We start from the raw sequence: 16,163 nt of genomic DNA on the forward strand, positions 1-16,163 counted from the left end.
TCAATGCATGAAATTTCTATTACATTCCTGTTACAAATCTCGCCGCGTTATCCAATAAAATACGATTCGCAATGATCGATTTCTTTTTAATCGTGGAATTATTTGCGCGTAAAAGTCCGACCACAAGGAAATATAATATTGTCATTGTCATTGTTTGACGGTAGCGGAACGATCCGCATGATTTCCGTGAAATAACGGGAACACGGCATCGCGAATTGTTCCGAGAATTATGTCTAAAGATGTAGAACATGGATAAAAAAAAAATAAAAAAATACATACACGATACGGGACAACGATAACGATAAGCAGTTGCTGTTTTGTCAGGCAACTAATAAACTTGGCAATAATTATAAATAATTATTAAACGCGTCCTATCATTAACGAGCGTTTTATTAATCACCAACATTCCCGACGATCAACGACTGTGACTGAAGCGCGATTAATAAACGTCAAACGTCAAACGTCAAAGTGACGTTTCATGAAGTTATCGCGATCACGAAACAAAAATTAATTAAATAAAATTGATAAGAAATTAGCTCATAAAATTGATAATTTGAATTTTGGTTCGTTTGATTAAAAAGGAATTATACTGACAAAAATGCAATAAAGACAAATAATGTGACAGGTACAAACGTGGGTTTCCGCAAACCGGCGAATCAATCAACGACCGTGAGGGGCGGAAACGCAAATCACGGTAATGACGGTGACTTCAGTACGGAACACGACGGGAAAAGATGCACGGAAACTCAGAACGAGCCCAGTCCCTGGTGGAGGGTCGACCTTCTCAAGCCATATTCTGTCAAGGTTGTCCGAGTAACGACGCGAGGCTGTTGTGGTAAGCTTCTGAATAATCCGTTTCATATTTAAGACTTAAAAGAATCATAATTATTAGCATATTGTTCAGTTTAGCAGCGCCAAGTTTTTTTAACTACATTTTTCTTTTATTTTTTGATTTTGTATTAATTTTTAATTTTTATCTTTTGTATAAGTTTTTAATTTTTTTTATTTTTTGTATAATATAAAAAAGGCGCAAAATGCGAGGATTTAATTTAAAAAAAATAAATAAAAATTTAATAAAATCAAAATAAATATAATAATAAACAATTAATAAAAACAAAATTTAGAAAATTTATACAAAAATTAAAAATTTATACAAATTTAGAAATTAAAAATTTATACAAATTTAAAATTTATATAAATTTTAAATTTTTAAATTTGTATAAATTTTAATTTTTGTATAAATTTTCTAAATTTTGTTTTTATTAATTGTTTATTATTATATTTATTTTGATTTTATTAAATTTTTATTATTATATTTTTTAATTAAATCCTCGCATTTTGCGCCTTTTTTATATTTAAGACTTTAAAGGATCGTGGCTTCACTTCAATTATTCTATAAATTTGTTTTAAATTATGAATATCTTGGTATATATATATATATATATTTAAACATTATTTAAACTTTATTTTATTACATTAAAATTTTTTTAAAATTTGCATAATTTTAAACTAAAAAAAATGATTTAATGTACAAGATATTTTTTATCTTTCCAAGGCTATCTCAAGCTTCAACTGCGCATACAATTGCATTTCGTTTTAAGACTTGATTATAATTAGCTTGAAGAATGACTTATCGATTGCTCGGCAGGTCATCAACCTCTTCAGGATATTGAGATAAGAGTGGGCAACAGCAGCGCTGAATTGCAACGCAATCCTCTGTGCGCTTGGTTTCCCGGCACTATTGGTGAGTGTTTCGAGAGAGACAGCTATAAACAGTATGAGCCGTTAATAGAAAAACGTTCAGACACAATTATTCTCCCTTTTTTTATAATATATCTTTTTTTAATGTATTATACAAGACCTATAAAATTATTCTCTGCATCAAATATTGTAAAAATCTTTGAAAGAAGCGTCTGTTAATTATGAAATAAAAATAAAAATTTATTTATCCAAGAACATTTATATTTATTATATATCAAATGTTGCAAAAATATTTAAAAAAAGATGTCTTTAAAAATGTATTTATCTTAAATTATTCTGGCATACATATTCGAAGTTCTAAATGTTCCCTGAAAAATTAAAGCGAATTAATTAAGACCGATGACGAATTAAACTTGCAGAGGAGGGTATCACGAAGACCTTTATCTGTGCCAGAGCTCTGGTGGGCCAATATGTCTTTCTACAACTTGTTGGTGTCGAGGGTAGTTTGAGTCTCTGCGAGGTGGAAGTTTTCGCCACGGACGGTAAGTTTAAAGCTCCCATAAAAAGCTTGAATTCACTTAATAATATATATTATATTAACATTATTATATATTTTGTTAAATAAATAAAATATATATTATATTAATATTATTATAAATTTTGTTAAATAAATAAATAATGAAGAGTGAAAAGCTAAGAAAAAAATAATTAAAAATTCGGAATGCAATAAATCCTCGCTAATGTGTATAATTCAGATAATATCGGAATAATTGCATGTTCGAGAGAAAGAAACGTTCACTATGAAAAGGATTTATGAATGTTCGCAGAATTCTCGATAGATAGGTGTGCACATGCCGGCACGCCCGCCGACACCGACTTGACAGCTTTCAATTCCACGTGTTACGAATTCATAGTAAAAAAAGGCGGCTCTTTCCAAGAGGCGAGGAACTATTGCAAGAATCGCAGAGGTGATCTCGTTCACGGCTTCCAGGTTGTTAGAATTTATTCTTATATTTAGAACCTTCCTGTAAAAATATTTTTATCTCATTTTTGTATGAAATAAGTTTTTAATAATTTTTAAAAATTAATACTATTGATTTTTATATTTTATATTAAAATTTTATATTAATATTTTATATTAAAATATATTAATATTTTATATTAATATTTTATATTAAAATTAAAAGAAAAGATCTTTAAGGATGTATGTGACATATATCGAAATATTAACAAAAGCAACAAATTAAAATTTCATAGATTGTTCTACTATTTCTTCTGAATATTTGTGCAAAAACTAAGCACAATTCTCTTAACGGTTTGGAAGTTATTTAAATTTAAAGTTACTATTGATTTCTTATGGAAAATTGCCTATTGCAGCACTTATTGACAAATTTGACAAAGAAAAAATATTACCAATGAAATAAAAATTTTCTTATATTAAGGAAATTATAATAAATATTTGTGCAAAACTTGATTTAGATCCACTAATTCGTTTAAAAGTTATTTATTAAAAATTGTAAAAAATATTATCTGTCTCTTTTTCTCTTTCTGCAAATTACTCGTTTTTCATTGTTTTTTGCAGTTGATTTTAGAGGATATTCACGATCAAAAGTTTTTGCCATAAATTAGGAAAAATATTAATTACAACTATTTTTTTTATGAAGACGTCAAAATCCATATTATTTTGCGATCCTTTAATTTTTTTTATAACCCAAATTTATTTTTTTAATTTTTCGTTTAAAAGTTATTTACTAAAAATTGTAGAAAAATATTATCTGTCTCTTTTTCTCTTTCTGCAAATTACTCGTTTTTCATTGTTTTTTGCAGTTGATTTCAGAGGATATTCACGATCAAAAGTTTTTGCCATAAATTAGGAAAAATATTAATTACAACTATTTTCTTTTACGAAGACGTCAAAATCCATATTATTTTGTGATACTTTAATTTTTTCATAACCCGAATTTATTTTTTTAATTTTTCAAACAGTATAAACGTAAGAAACATGTTTTCTTTTTAATTTTGACAATTTTTTGCTACTATTGTACATCCAGAACATCCTTAAACATTTAGCGAAATTAAAAAAAAAAAATAATGATATTCGTCAATATTTGCAGGGCGTATCGTCCATATTTATCCTGAACAACCTAGAAAGGCGAAAGGATAAACTCAAGACCCAGCTGGTCTGGATCGGAGCGCAGAAGGAACCGCAGATCACAGCTCGAACGTGGCGATGGGTGGACGGTAAGTTTCGGTCAGCAAAGTTATTCCGATAATTAATCGATCACCCCGTGAGAATCGGGCCGAGAGGGCGGATTATTGGGTAACCCGAGGTGAGATTCGGTAATCCGATTGTCGATCCGGTTGATTATCCGGCAATCGCGGAACGATTTCCTGTCATTTTGGGAGGGAACGATTTTGCAAATTCGCATTCCAGCCTCGCTTCGAAAGGAACGACGATCGCGTTCCGTATAATGATGAGTCAATCGAGTAATCGTGTAATCATCGGGACAAATTGTATCGCAAGGTAGATCGTTATTCGGGCAGCCCGAAAGCGTCGTCTTGACGATAAATAGAACGTGAAAGTTATCGCCGTGTCGAAATCTACAGGAAGTTACATCTTCCAACGTGCATCACTTAATAAATATATATATACTTCCACCTATGAAGTCATCCATCATCGTTGCCAATGCAATAAAATATGAATGATTAATAATATTAATTAAATCAAATATGGCCAGATAAATAATAATAATTGCTTGAGGATTTATAAAGATATAAATATATTTTAATTAATGCAAAAATACTTATCTTATATTTCAACTTTAATTTTTGTATCTGATAAAATGCACTTCTAATATATTATTAGAATTAAAAATTTTTTCTAACGTGAAAATAATACGTGCAGTTAATACGCACCGATCATATTTCAGGCGAGATTGTGCAGAAACCATCGTGGGGCAAAGACCAGCCGAACAACTACAACGGCGAACAAAACTGCGTCGTGCTGGACGGAGGTCGCGGCTGGCTTTGGAATGACGTCGGTTGCAACCTCGATTACCTTCACTGGATCTGTCAGAGCAGTAAGTGTGAACAGGAATTTTGGTCTATGAACGGAGGACAGTCCGCGGTTCTCGCGAAGAAAAACTTTTGCCTGCCATTGTCGAAAAAAAAAAAAACGGTCTGCCCAAAAATATTTCATAAAAATACCAGGCGTGAAGAAACGTATATCTTATTTATTCCATTTTATTTTTCGCAGGACCGCCTATCTGCGGCAGTCCCGAAAAATCGGAGAATACGACGATCGTGGGATCCAAGAGAACGATAGGTTCCACGATAGAGTACGTTTGCCCGGACGGTTATATGTTGATTGGATCCAAGTCCAGAATGTGCGGATCGAGCGGTTTTTGGAGCGGTGACACGCCCACGTGCAAATGTGAGTGTGAGAATTCAGTGGCGTCTGGTCATTCGCCTTCTTAGACGACGTCATGCGACAAATATGATCATCCATTATTCTGTGCCTTTTAACTTTATATTCTCTTTACATTCTCTTTCCCTCACTCACTCATCATTCATATAATTACAAATTAATTGCAAGAATTACAGACAATTGACAGATTAAATATTATAATCTAATCTTACAATTAGATCCATTTTTTATAATCAAGATTGCAATAAATTATCACAAATTAAGAATGCTATTATGTTTATAGATTTGATTTTAATAATTTAATAATTTTATATTGGTGTTGAATTTTTTTTTATTTTTGTGACAAATAATATAAAATTCCAAAAGACTTTTAAAGAATCTATGTGAACTTAGCCCATCAACATTAAAAAAAAAAAAAATATAATTTTTCTGCATCGTTTGACTACATCGCACATATTTGACATTTTCTAATTTTTATTTGCATACTAATAAATTATTTTTAAAAAATTTAGAGGACTAGCATTAAAGTTAGTCCCTCAAAAAATTTCTTTTTTGGATAATTATTCTTTTAGATGTGTGCAAATAAAAAAAAACAATAAACATGTGCAAACAATGTGCAAATAAATGAGGCATTAAAATTTAATTTTTGCGGATGTTATAGAGTTAAGGATATGTGTGACATATATCGAAATACTAACAAAAGCATTAAAAATTCATAGATTGTTCTATTATTTCTTCTGAATATTTGTGCAAAAACTAAGCATAATTCTCTTAATGGTTTGGAAGTTATTTAAATTTAAAGTTACTATTGATTCTTATGGAAAATCGCCTATTGTAGAACTTATTGACAAATTTGACAAAGAAAAAATATTACCAATGAAATAAAAATTTTCACATATGAAGGAAATTCTAATAAATATTTGTGCAAAACTTGATTTAGATCCACTAATTCGTTTAAAGGTTATTTACTAAAAATTGTAGAAAAATATTACCTGTCTCTTTTTCTCTTTCTGCAAATTACTCGTTTTTCAATTATTTTTTGCAATTGATTTCAGAGGATATTCACGATCAAAAGTTTTTGCTATAAATTAGGAAAAATATTAATCACAACTATTTTCTTTTACGAAGACGTCAAAATCCATATTATTTTGTGATACTTTAATTTTTTTCATAACCCAAATTTATTTTTTTAATTTTTCGTTTAAAAGTTATTTACTAAAAATTGTAGAAAAATATTATCTGTCTCTTTTCCTCTTTCTGCAAATTACTCGTTTTTTATTGTTTTTTGCAATTGATTTCAGAGGATATTCACGATCAAAAGTTTTTGCCATAAATTAGGAAAAATATTAATCACAACTATTTTCTTTTACGAAGACGTCAAAATCTATATTATTTTGTGATCCTTTAATTTTTTTCATAACCCAAATTTATTTTTTTAATTTTTTGTTTAAAAGTTATTTACTAAAAATTGTAGAAAAATATGATCTGTCTCTTTTTCTCTTTCTGCAAATTACTCGTTTTTCATTGTTTTTTGCAATTGATTTCAGAGGATATTCACGATCAAAAGTTTTTGCCATAAATTAGGAAAAATATTAATTACAACTATTTTCTTTTACTAAGACGTCAAAATCCATATTATTTTGTGATACTTTAATTTTTTCATAACCCGATTTATTTTTTTAATTTTTCAAACAGTAATAAACGTAATATATAAACGTATAAACGTAAGAAACATTGTTTTCTTTTTAATATTGACAATTTTTTGCTATTATTGTACATCCAGAATATCCTTAACTCCATGTACAGATGTTTTAGAAATTTGAAACGTCTGTTACATCTGTTATCTGCATGAGAATATCGTACAATTATATGTATTTTAATGTTGAACACGCGATGTAAATGTACGAGCCACATCTGTCACGCGCGACCTCCGTCATTCTTCGAATATTTTTACAGTTGTGGACTGCGGCGTCCTATCTGATTTGGAGAACGGTGCTGTCATTTTACTCGAGGACAGAACCACGCACGGCGCTCTCGCGGATTACACGTGTAAAGAAAATTACACGCTAGTGGGTGACACGAAACGAAGATGCGGAGACGGTGGTATCTGGAGCGGACACCAACCCCAGTGTCTATGTAAGTAGAGTATATTTTTTATATTTAACTGTTTATTCTAGGTTTTTTGTGCAAGCTTTAAAAAATAATACTTGCAAATTAATCATTTATTTAATCATTGCAAAAAGGAGATAGAGCATAACAATTAATATCCAGTATGCACACAGAAAGAAATATTTTTAAATTAAATATTAATAAATTAAATAAAATTAAAATAATAATAAATTAAATTAAATTAAAATATTAATGAATTAAATAAAATTAAAATATTAATAAATTAAATTAAATTAAAGTATTAATGAATTAAATAATATATTAATAATATTAATAAATTAAATAAAATAATAAATTAAATCAATAATATTAATAAATTAAATTAAAATATTAATAAATTATATTAAAAAATAATATACACATTTTGTAATTATACACATTTTATCGCAAATAAAATCAACTGCTAATAAACCAGTATTAAGATCTTGCCGTGTTCATTTTCTGTATACAAAATGAATGTATGTATAATTATAAAACCTCATGTGTATATTACTGCTAGTTAGAAAATAATTTCACGTTAGCACTTAAGTAAAGAGTCACGTTTCAGTATAATTTCTACTTTTTCATTCCGTCTGCAATTACACGGCTAATTACTTTTCAGTCGACTGGTGTCCCGAGCCACCGGAAGTAAACGGTGGCGTCGTGACAATTACCGGAAGAAGAGTGAACTCCACAGCCACTTACTCCTGTCAAAATGGATTTATTTTGTTCGGTGACAATGTAAGTTCTTAGGATTTTTTTAAAAATTAGTTATTGTGCCTAAAATTATGATTTAATGAAAAATTTGTTTAATACCTTAAGATACAAATAATTTTATATTTCCCCAAAAATGAGTTTTTTTTACTTGATTTTTTATTTAGTTTCCTCCCCTGTTTTTGAAAAAAAAACTCGATTGTTTAATCTCTATGTGCGATTCTTTCACTGATAATTAAGGTTCTGACGTGCAATATCGGAGGCGAATGGTCCGGCAAAGCGCCCCAATGTCGATTCGTCGATTGTGGGGCTCCTGCTCAGATCGAATTCGGAACGGTCGTTTTAATTAACGGCACGACCACGGTGGGCAGCCTAGCAGTCTACACATGTCAAGTGGATTACTGGTTGGTGGGTGAAGGAAAGCAAGAATGCACCAAAGAGGGCAAGTGGAGCCACGACACGCCATCGTGCGAGTGTAAGAATTATTTTATAAAAATTAATTTCTCTCGAAAAGATCACGCAAACTTTTATTATTATTAATTAATTAATTAATTAATTAATATTATTATAATTAATTAATTAATTAATATTATTATAAATAAAATAATTAAAGTTTTAAAACTTTAATTAATTAATTAATAAGTTTAATAATTAATTAAAGTTTTTAAAACTTTGTACAATTCTTGATTTTAATAGAGAAGAAAAATTTAATTTTATATAGTATAAAAAAATAAGTTTTATAAAGTATAAAAAATTAAAAAATAAATATCGTTTTATTAAAAATATTTTATATGATGTTTGATATTTTTTTTTGTCATGCTATATGTACAATTATAAATAAATTTTTTTATATAGTAATTACGTGTGAGGAACCGGAGGTGCCGGCGGGAGGCTACGTGGTAGGTTATGATCTCAACGTTCACAGTGTTATCGAGTATCACTGCGACGTTGGTTATTTGCTTCACGGCGAGGCCAGGCATTCGTGCGGCAAAGACGGAGAATGGACGGGAGAGGTACCGAGTTGCGAGTGTGAGTCAATCTCTTTCTCATCGAAACCACTCGAGTGATATAATCGCCTTACATTATGAAAGGAATATAATTTAGAATCAAGGTCATTTTTGCCGTTGAAGGCCATCGTCTTAAATGAGATCTTTCTAGGGCAGCTCATTAGCACTCAAGAAAACGTTTTAGAAAAAAACAGAGGATCAAATTTTTAAAAATTTTTATTTAGCCAATATTTTTTTTAATTCTGTACAAAATTGTAATTTTTTATTGGAATATAATTAGGGTTGTTACTTTTGACAACTTCGAAGATTTGAAGCTTTAAATTCATTCAGGAAGCGCTAAAAATATTATAAAAAAAGGTATTATAAATAAAATTAATTAATATACATGCTCAAAAAATATGTAATTATTCAACATTAATTATTGCAATATTAGAAATTTTATCATATAATTTTATAAATGTGTCTTTTATAAATCTCGAATAATCACGATATATTATTATTATATTAAATTAATAATCGTATAATTTATTTAATTTAATTAATAATTATATAATTTCATTCTTCGAAGATTTTAATGCCGAATCTTCGAAGCTTCAAATGTCAAAGTCTTCGAAGCAAATCACCAGCCCTAGATATAATATATATTTTCTCGACAATTTTCAATCATGCAGCTTTAATCGTGTTTTGACAGCTCCTAAAATTACGCTGATTAGAATAATTAATAATTATGCAGATATCGATTGCGGCAAGGTTCTACCGGTTTTAAATGGCGCCGTGGATTACGCGAACGGAACGACTCATCTCGGCAGTGAAATCACATACAGCTGCACGAGAAATTACAGATTGAATGGAGTTTCGAGAAGATATTGCCTGGACAACGGTCAGTGGAGTGACGCTACCCCGAAATGCGAAGGTATAAAGTATAAGTGCATCAGAAAATATTATATATAATATAAAGCAGGACTCTAATTAAATAATTAAAAATTGCATAAGTTAAAAAGATGAACAGTTAATAACTTTTAATTCAATTAAATTAATTTTAATAAATTTTCTGTTAACTTTTAATTTAAATTAGCTATTTTTAAATGCATTAACATTATTAATTTTTTTTTTATTAAGTTAAAATAATTCATCAATAATTGAAAGCATGTAAAAATAATTGATTGTAATGCGAATATTTCATTTGTTGTACGGATACATTGTCGGACGTGTCGATTTGCTGTTGGATAGAAAATTAATTTTTAATTTTAATAAATTAATAATAATTTTTTGGATAGAAAATTAACTTTTAATTTTAATAAGTTAATAATAATTTTTTAATTTAATTTTGAATTAATTTTTGTTTGCAACTTTTAGCTAATATTTGAGCTATTAACTTTAAACTTAATTTAAAATTAAAGTTAACTTAGCCAACCCTGCAGCAAAGTAAGATTAAATAAAATTGGATGAATTAAAAAAATTATGGGATAACTGTGAGAAGAAAATTCATATTCCTTCTCTTCATCTATAAGACGTTCATAAAAGACGCTATCGCCAATATATGCCAGCTTTCTCGATACATTGTAAAAGCTTGGCCGCGAGTTTTACGAGAATCCAATATTCATACGTGTACCCGGGGTTATATCATATTTATGTTTCTCATCTCAGAGATTCGTTGTACGGAGCCGGTGCTAGCGGAACACGGAATTCTTTCGGTGACCGGAAACGATCGAATGTACGGAAGGACCCTGATTCGCACGGGAACCGCGGAGAATTCGAACACGGGAGCGACTTCGTATAAGATCGGAGCCTTGGTAAAGTATAGATGCGAGAGAGGATACAAGGTGGTCGGAGAACCTCTGTCCACTTGCGAGGAGAACGGAAAGTGGAGCGGTGAAGTACCGCAATGCGTCTGTAAGTGTACATATCTGCAAGATCTAATCATCGGAAAATTCTATCGGATTAATCAATTATAAACGTGTAAGATTATATAGGATAAATAACGGTCATTGATTATTCAAAGAGGATTTTCCATCTTCTCTTTAAATAATCGATAAAACTCTTTTATTAAAAATAATATTAACTATTATGTAATATTTAATATTATTTTTATAAATAATATTAAATATTATGTAATATTCGCGATTTTTTTGACATTATAATATTTAATATTATTTTTATAAATAATATTACATTATAATATTTAATATTATTTTTATAAAAATTATATTATAATATTTAATATTATTTTTATAAATAATATTACATTATAATATTCAATATGATTTTTATAAATAATATTAAATATTATGTAATATTTGCGATTGTTTTGACATTGTAAAACTTTATAATTATATATCAGATATGTGACATTTTATAACATAAGCATTCTTCTGACAGATGTTGACTGTGGCAAACCCGAACACATTCAACATGGACATTACACGTTGACATCGAATGCAACGTACTACGGAGCAGCTGCACTTTACGAATGCGAAGGTAATTTCGAGTTGGATGGCTTTGCCAGAAGACTGTGCCTTGAAAACGGTACCTGGAGCAGCGACACACCTGTCTGTCGAGGTAATCTCAGAAATATTTAATTCTTTAAAAGCCTATATAGCCGAACAAAAATAGATAGAAATCTTATTGTTCAATTTATTTTAGTTCAATTGTTTTACTTTGAAACACATTAATTGTGTGTGTCGGGCAAAATTAAAATGGCAATCGAATGGCATTAAATTGCTGCGGGATAAACTAGAGTCTACATTTACAGAAATTCGATGCAGAGATCCCGAGAAAACCGGTGTGTTGTCGACGCAAGTATCGACTCACAGTGTAGGTGGAGTGGCGCATTATAGCTGCCCACGTGGATTTTATATGGAAGGAAACGAAACTAGGATTTGTTTACAAAATGGATCCTGGAGCGGCTCAACGCCTGCTTGTTTCTGTAAGAAACTTCTCGAGATCAGTAATATTATGTTTTTTATTTTAGCGTAAAAAGATCTCTCTAAATTATCTTTGAGAAAATTTACTATTTTCTACAATAGATTGCAATAGATATATTTTTGTATAATAAATATGATAATATTTTTTATAAATTTTCTTCTCTGTTAAATACATAAAAAGATAAAAAAAAATTAAAAAAAATATTTTCGAGAATATTAAAATATTTATATTGATCGGTAATATTCTTATATTGAATGAATTATTAAAAGAGTTTAAAAATGTATGTGATATATATCGAAATACTAACAAAAGTATGAAAATTTCATACATTGTTCTATTTCTTCTGAATATTTGTGCAAAAACTAAGCACAATTCTCTTAACGGTTTGGAAGTTATTTAAATTTAAAGTTAATATTGATTCTTATGAAAAATCGCCTATTGTAGCACTTATTGACAAATTTGACGAAGAAAAAATATTACCAATGAAATAAAAATTGTCACATATATTAAGGAAATTCTAATAAATATTTGTACAAAACTTGATTTAGATCCACTAATTCGTTTAAAAGTTATTTACTAAAAATTGTATAAAAATATTATCTGTCTTTTTTTCTCTTTCTGCAAATTATTCGTTCTTCATTCTTTTTTGCAGTTGATTTCAGAGGATATTCACGATCAAAAGTTTTTGCCATAAATTAGGAAAAATATTAATTACAACTATTTTCTTTTACGAAGACGTCAAAATCCATATTATTTTGTGATACTTTAATTTTTTTCATAACCCAAATTTATTTTTTTAATTTTTTGTTTAAAAGTTATTTACTAAAAATTGTAGAAAAATATTATCTGTCTCTTTTTCTCTTTTTGCAAATTACTCGTTTTTCATTGTTTTTTGCAATTGATTTCAGAGGATATTCACGATCAAAAGTTTTTGCCATAAATTAGGAAAAATATTAATTAAAACTATTTTCTTTTATACGAAGACGTCAAAATCCATATTATTTTGTGATACTTTAATTTTTTTCATAACCCAAATTTATTTTTTTAATTTTTTGTTTAAAAGTTATTTACTAAAAATTGTAGAAAAATATTATCTGTCTCTTTTCTTCTTTCTGCAAATGACTCGTTTTTCAATTATTTTTTGCAATTGATTTCAGAGGATATTCACGATCAAAAGTTTTTGCCATAAATTAGGAAAAATATTAATTACAACTATTTTCTTTTACGAAGACGTGAAAATCCATATTATTTTGCGATACTTTAATTTTTTTCACAACTCGAATTAATTTTTTTAATTTTTTAAATAATATAAACGTAAGAAACATGTTTTCTTTTTAATTTTGACAATTTTTTTCTGCTATTGTACATCCAGAACATCCTTAAGATTTATTCGTGATATGTTTTTAGCGGTAGATTGCAAGCATCCAGGGCCAATAGAGAACGGTCGCGTAATAATAGTGAATGGATCAACGACTTATGGAGGTGCCGCAGAGTATCACTGTTTACCGCAGTATGAAAGGGTCGGCATATTCCTGAGGAAATGTTTGGACACAGGATTTTGGAGCGGCGAGGAACCAAAATGCCAATGTAAGATATAAATATTCTGTTAAAATATATTTAATTTATTTAAAACATTTTATTTTTTTTTAATATTTGAAATATTTAATAATTTTTTAAAATATTTTAAGCATTTTATATAAGAAATTTTATTAAAAATATATATATATGCATACATATATATAAATATATAATTTTTCTGTATTTAAAAATTAAACAAAAACTTTTTTCTTTTTTTTTAAGATTTTAATATCCTATATCTTGAAAATAAAGACCCGTAGAACACAATCTTATTCAGAAAAACTTTTATTTTTCATTGATGAATACGCTGTTTCATTTGTTTCCAATCTTTTGTTACACCCTGTATGTATGTATATCTTCAAACTTTATTGACTAACTTGATAGTTTCTTCAAGATAGGTATTAAAAATTATTTCATCAAGTGTATCGGGTAACAAACGGCTCGAACTAAATCGCAAACTGTTAATCTTAATGCGAGGAAATAAATTGTAAAATTGAAAAATATTCGAAACATTTGATATAAGAAATTATTCGTATCGCAGTGGCTGCGAACGAAGTGGCGGAGCCTCAAGGTGTTGGCACGAGTGTCGGCATCGGAGCCGGCGTGATTATATTTATATTAATTATCCTCGGACTGGTCTATCTTAGGCTGTAAGTATCGTTTTCTCTCGCAAATAATTTCCAAATATATTGAGTCACCGTTATAATTATAGGCGAAAAGCTACGCCGGTGAAAAATACCGAGAACGTTCAGGCGGCGGAAAGGAAGGAGGATCAAAATGCCGCCGTTATGTCTTACGCGACGTTGAATGATGGCACCCCCAACACCATGTACGAAAACGTCCCCGAAGATGGTCTCTACGATAATCCGTACAGTTTAAGCGGCAGCGCGTATAGGTAAGTTGCGAATGTGTGTGTGTAAGGAATTTGCAATAGAGCGTCGCGATCTTGACAGATAATGTAAGATATAAATATCCTATAATATTAATTAGAGTATTGTGGAATTTCATAAATAATGATTTTATTAAGAATGTATGTGTCAAAACATTGATTTCAAAGCATTGATAAAAGAATGAAAATTCTTTATTAATTCTTCTGAAAAATAGTGTGTTGTATTTTTTTATTGACAAATTTGACAAGAAAAGAACATTGCCAGCAAAATAAAAATTTTTTACATATATTAAGAAAATTCTAAATATTTGTACAAAATTTGATTTAGATTTTTACTTACTCGTTTAAAAGTTATTTACTAAAAATTGTAGAAAAATATCTCGCTCTCTCTCTCTCTCTCTTTCTGTAAATTACTCGTTTTTCTTTATTCTTCTTTGTTTTTTTTTGCAGTTGATTTTAGAGAGTGTTCACAATTAAAAGTTTTTGTCATAAATTAGAAAAAATAATTATTACAACTATTTTTTTTTTAGGAAGACGTTAGAAACCATATTTTGTAATATTTGAATTTTTTTTATAATCCAGATTTATTTATTTGATTTTTCAAACAGAATAAACATAAGAAACGTCTTTTTTTTATTCGATTTTTCAAACGGAATTAACACAAGAAATGTCTTTTTTTTTAATTTTGACAATTTTTTGCTACTATTGTACAGCCAAAACATCATTAAATTAGTATAAGACAGTGCAAATAGCAAATTGAAAAATTAATTATTTACAATTATGCGTTTTAAAAATGCATGGAAAGAGATAGAGACACAAAACAATTTTTTTATTTTTTTTATTTTAAGATAAATAAATATTATTCATAAAATTGTTTCTAAGGATATATAAATAAATAAATAAAATAAAAATTATAATTTTGGTAAAAGGTAGTAATAAATTAATGAGGATTATAATATTTTAAAAAAGATGTGGACATACACATAAGTAAGAAAATATAGTGTCAAGAAATAGTTTAGATTAGAATATTAATTTTGGAGATTAAAGGCATGATTTAATAATAATTATTTTTTTGATTTATATAATTGAATATATATATATATATATATATATATATATATATATATTTATAAAATTGTGATTTTATTTTAGAATAAATGAATATTATTCTATCTAATAAATTGATATGTTTTTAACAGATACAACGGCCAGCCAAGAAGAACGTACGGTAGATCCGGACATTACGAGGCCGAACCGGTTTCTAACAGAAACGGAATAACTATCAATGGCGTGTCTGTGCGATAGCTTAAAATTCCATTCGCCCTCTTCGTTTTCAAAAATTCGAAAATCGCGCGCTGACGACCTCGAGAGATCGTCTTCTGTCGCGCGATTCTCGCCGTTCACGAGACGATGCTTTATGTACAGAAAACACCGAAGAACTTAATTGTTGTCGTTATTTATATATTACCGCCCATCGAGGGTTCGACATTTTCATGTAAATAATTTTCGCGAGAGAATGTATAAAAGAACGAGCGTGAAAAGTTTGAAGAGGATTGTATGTTGATGACGCTCGTTCTTATGATAGGAGACTTCTTCTCCGAGTATCAACTAATGTGCGTACGATTCTGTATATACGGTGTATTGATCATTTAGATTTATTATTATATATAGGCTTTAAGTGACACGTTGTAGTGTAAGTTTATGACGATCGTGCGTAAATAAAGAAACCAGTGCTCTTGTACTTGACACTCTTTGTCACATTATTTCACTCTAC

At 28.8% G+C, this 16,163-nt stretch overlaps 1 protein-coding gene across 2 annotated transcripts in view; it reads left to right on the forward strand.

Moving 5' to 3' along the window:
* Positions 1–16,129, forward strand: part of LOC126849874 (sushi, von Willebrand factor type A, EGF and pentraxin domain-containing protein 1) — a 42,323-nt gene extending 26,194 nt beyond the window's left edge. For both annotated transcript variants that reach the window (XM_050592202.1, XM_050592201.1), the window contains exons 4-22: positions 626–835; positions 1,649–1,744; positions 2,121–2,243; positions 2,529–2,692; positions 3,816–3,942; positions 4,632–4,781; positions 4,958–5,134; positions 7,085–7,264; positions 7,899–8,017; positions 8,231–8,465; positions 8,846–9,019; positions 9,731–9,910; positions 10,645–10,890; positions 11,377–11,556; positions 11,750–11,923; positions 13,330–13,509; positions 14,042–14,150; positions 14,213–14,395; positions 15,589–16,129. In XM_050592202.1, coding sequence (XP_050448159.1) covers positions 626–835; positions 1,649–1,744; positions 2,121–2,243; positions 2,529–2,692; positions 3,816–3,942; positions 4,632–4,781; positions 4,958–5,134; positions 7,085–7,264; positions 7,899–8,017; positions 8,231–8,465; positions 8,846–9,019; positions 9,731–9,910; positions 10,645–10,890; positions 11,377–11,556; positions 11,750–11,923; positions 13,330–13,509; positions 14,042–14,150; positions 14,213–14,395; positions 15,589–15,694 — 3,113 coding nt within the window. In that variant the 3' untranslated portion in view covers positions 15,695–16,129. The remainder of the gene's footprint in view (positions 1–625; positions 836–1,648; positions 1,745–2,120; positions 2,244–2,528; positions 2,693–3,815; positions 3,943–4,631; positions 4,782–4,957; positions 5,135–7,084; positions 7,265–7,898; positions 8,018–8,230; positions 8,466–8,845; positions 9,020–9,730; positions 9,911–10,644; positions 10,891–11,376; positions 11,557–11,749; positions 11,924–13,329; positions 13,510–14,041; positions 14,151–14,212; positions 14,396–15,588) is intronic.
* The last annotated feature ends 34 nt before the right edge of the window (positions 16,130–16,163 follow it).

Source organism: Cataglyphis hispanica, chromosome 5 (genome assembly GCF_021464435.1).
Source record: "Cataglyphis hispanica isolate Lineage 1 chromosome 5, ULB_Chis1_1.0, whole genome shotgun sequence".
Classification (NCBI taxonomy): domain Eukaryota; kingdom Metazoa; phylum Arthropoda; class Insecta; order Hymenoptera; family Formicidae; genus Cataglyphis; species Cataglyphis hispanica.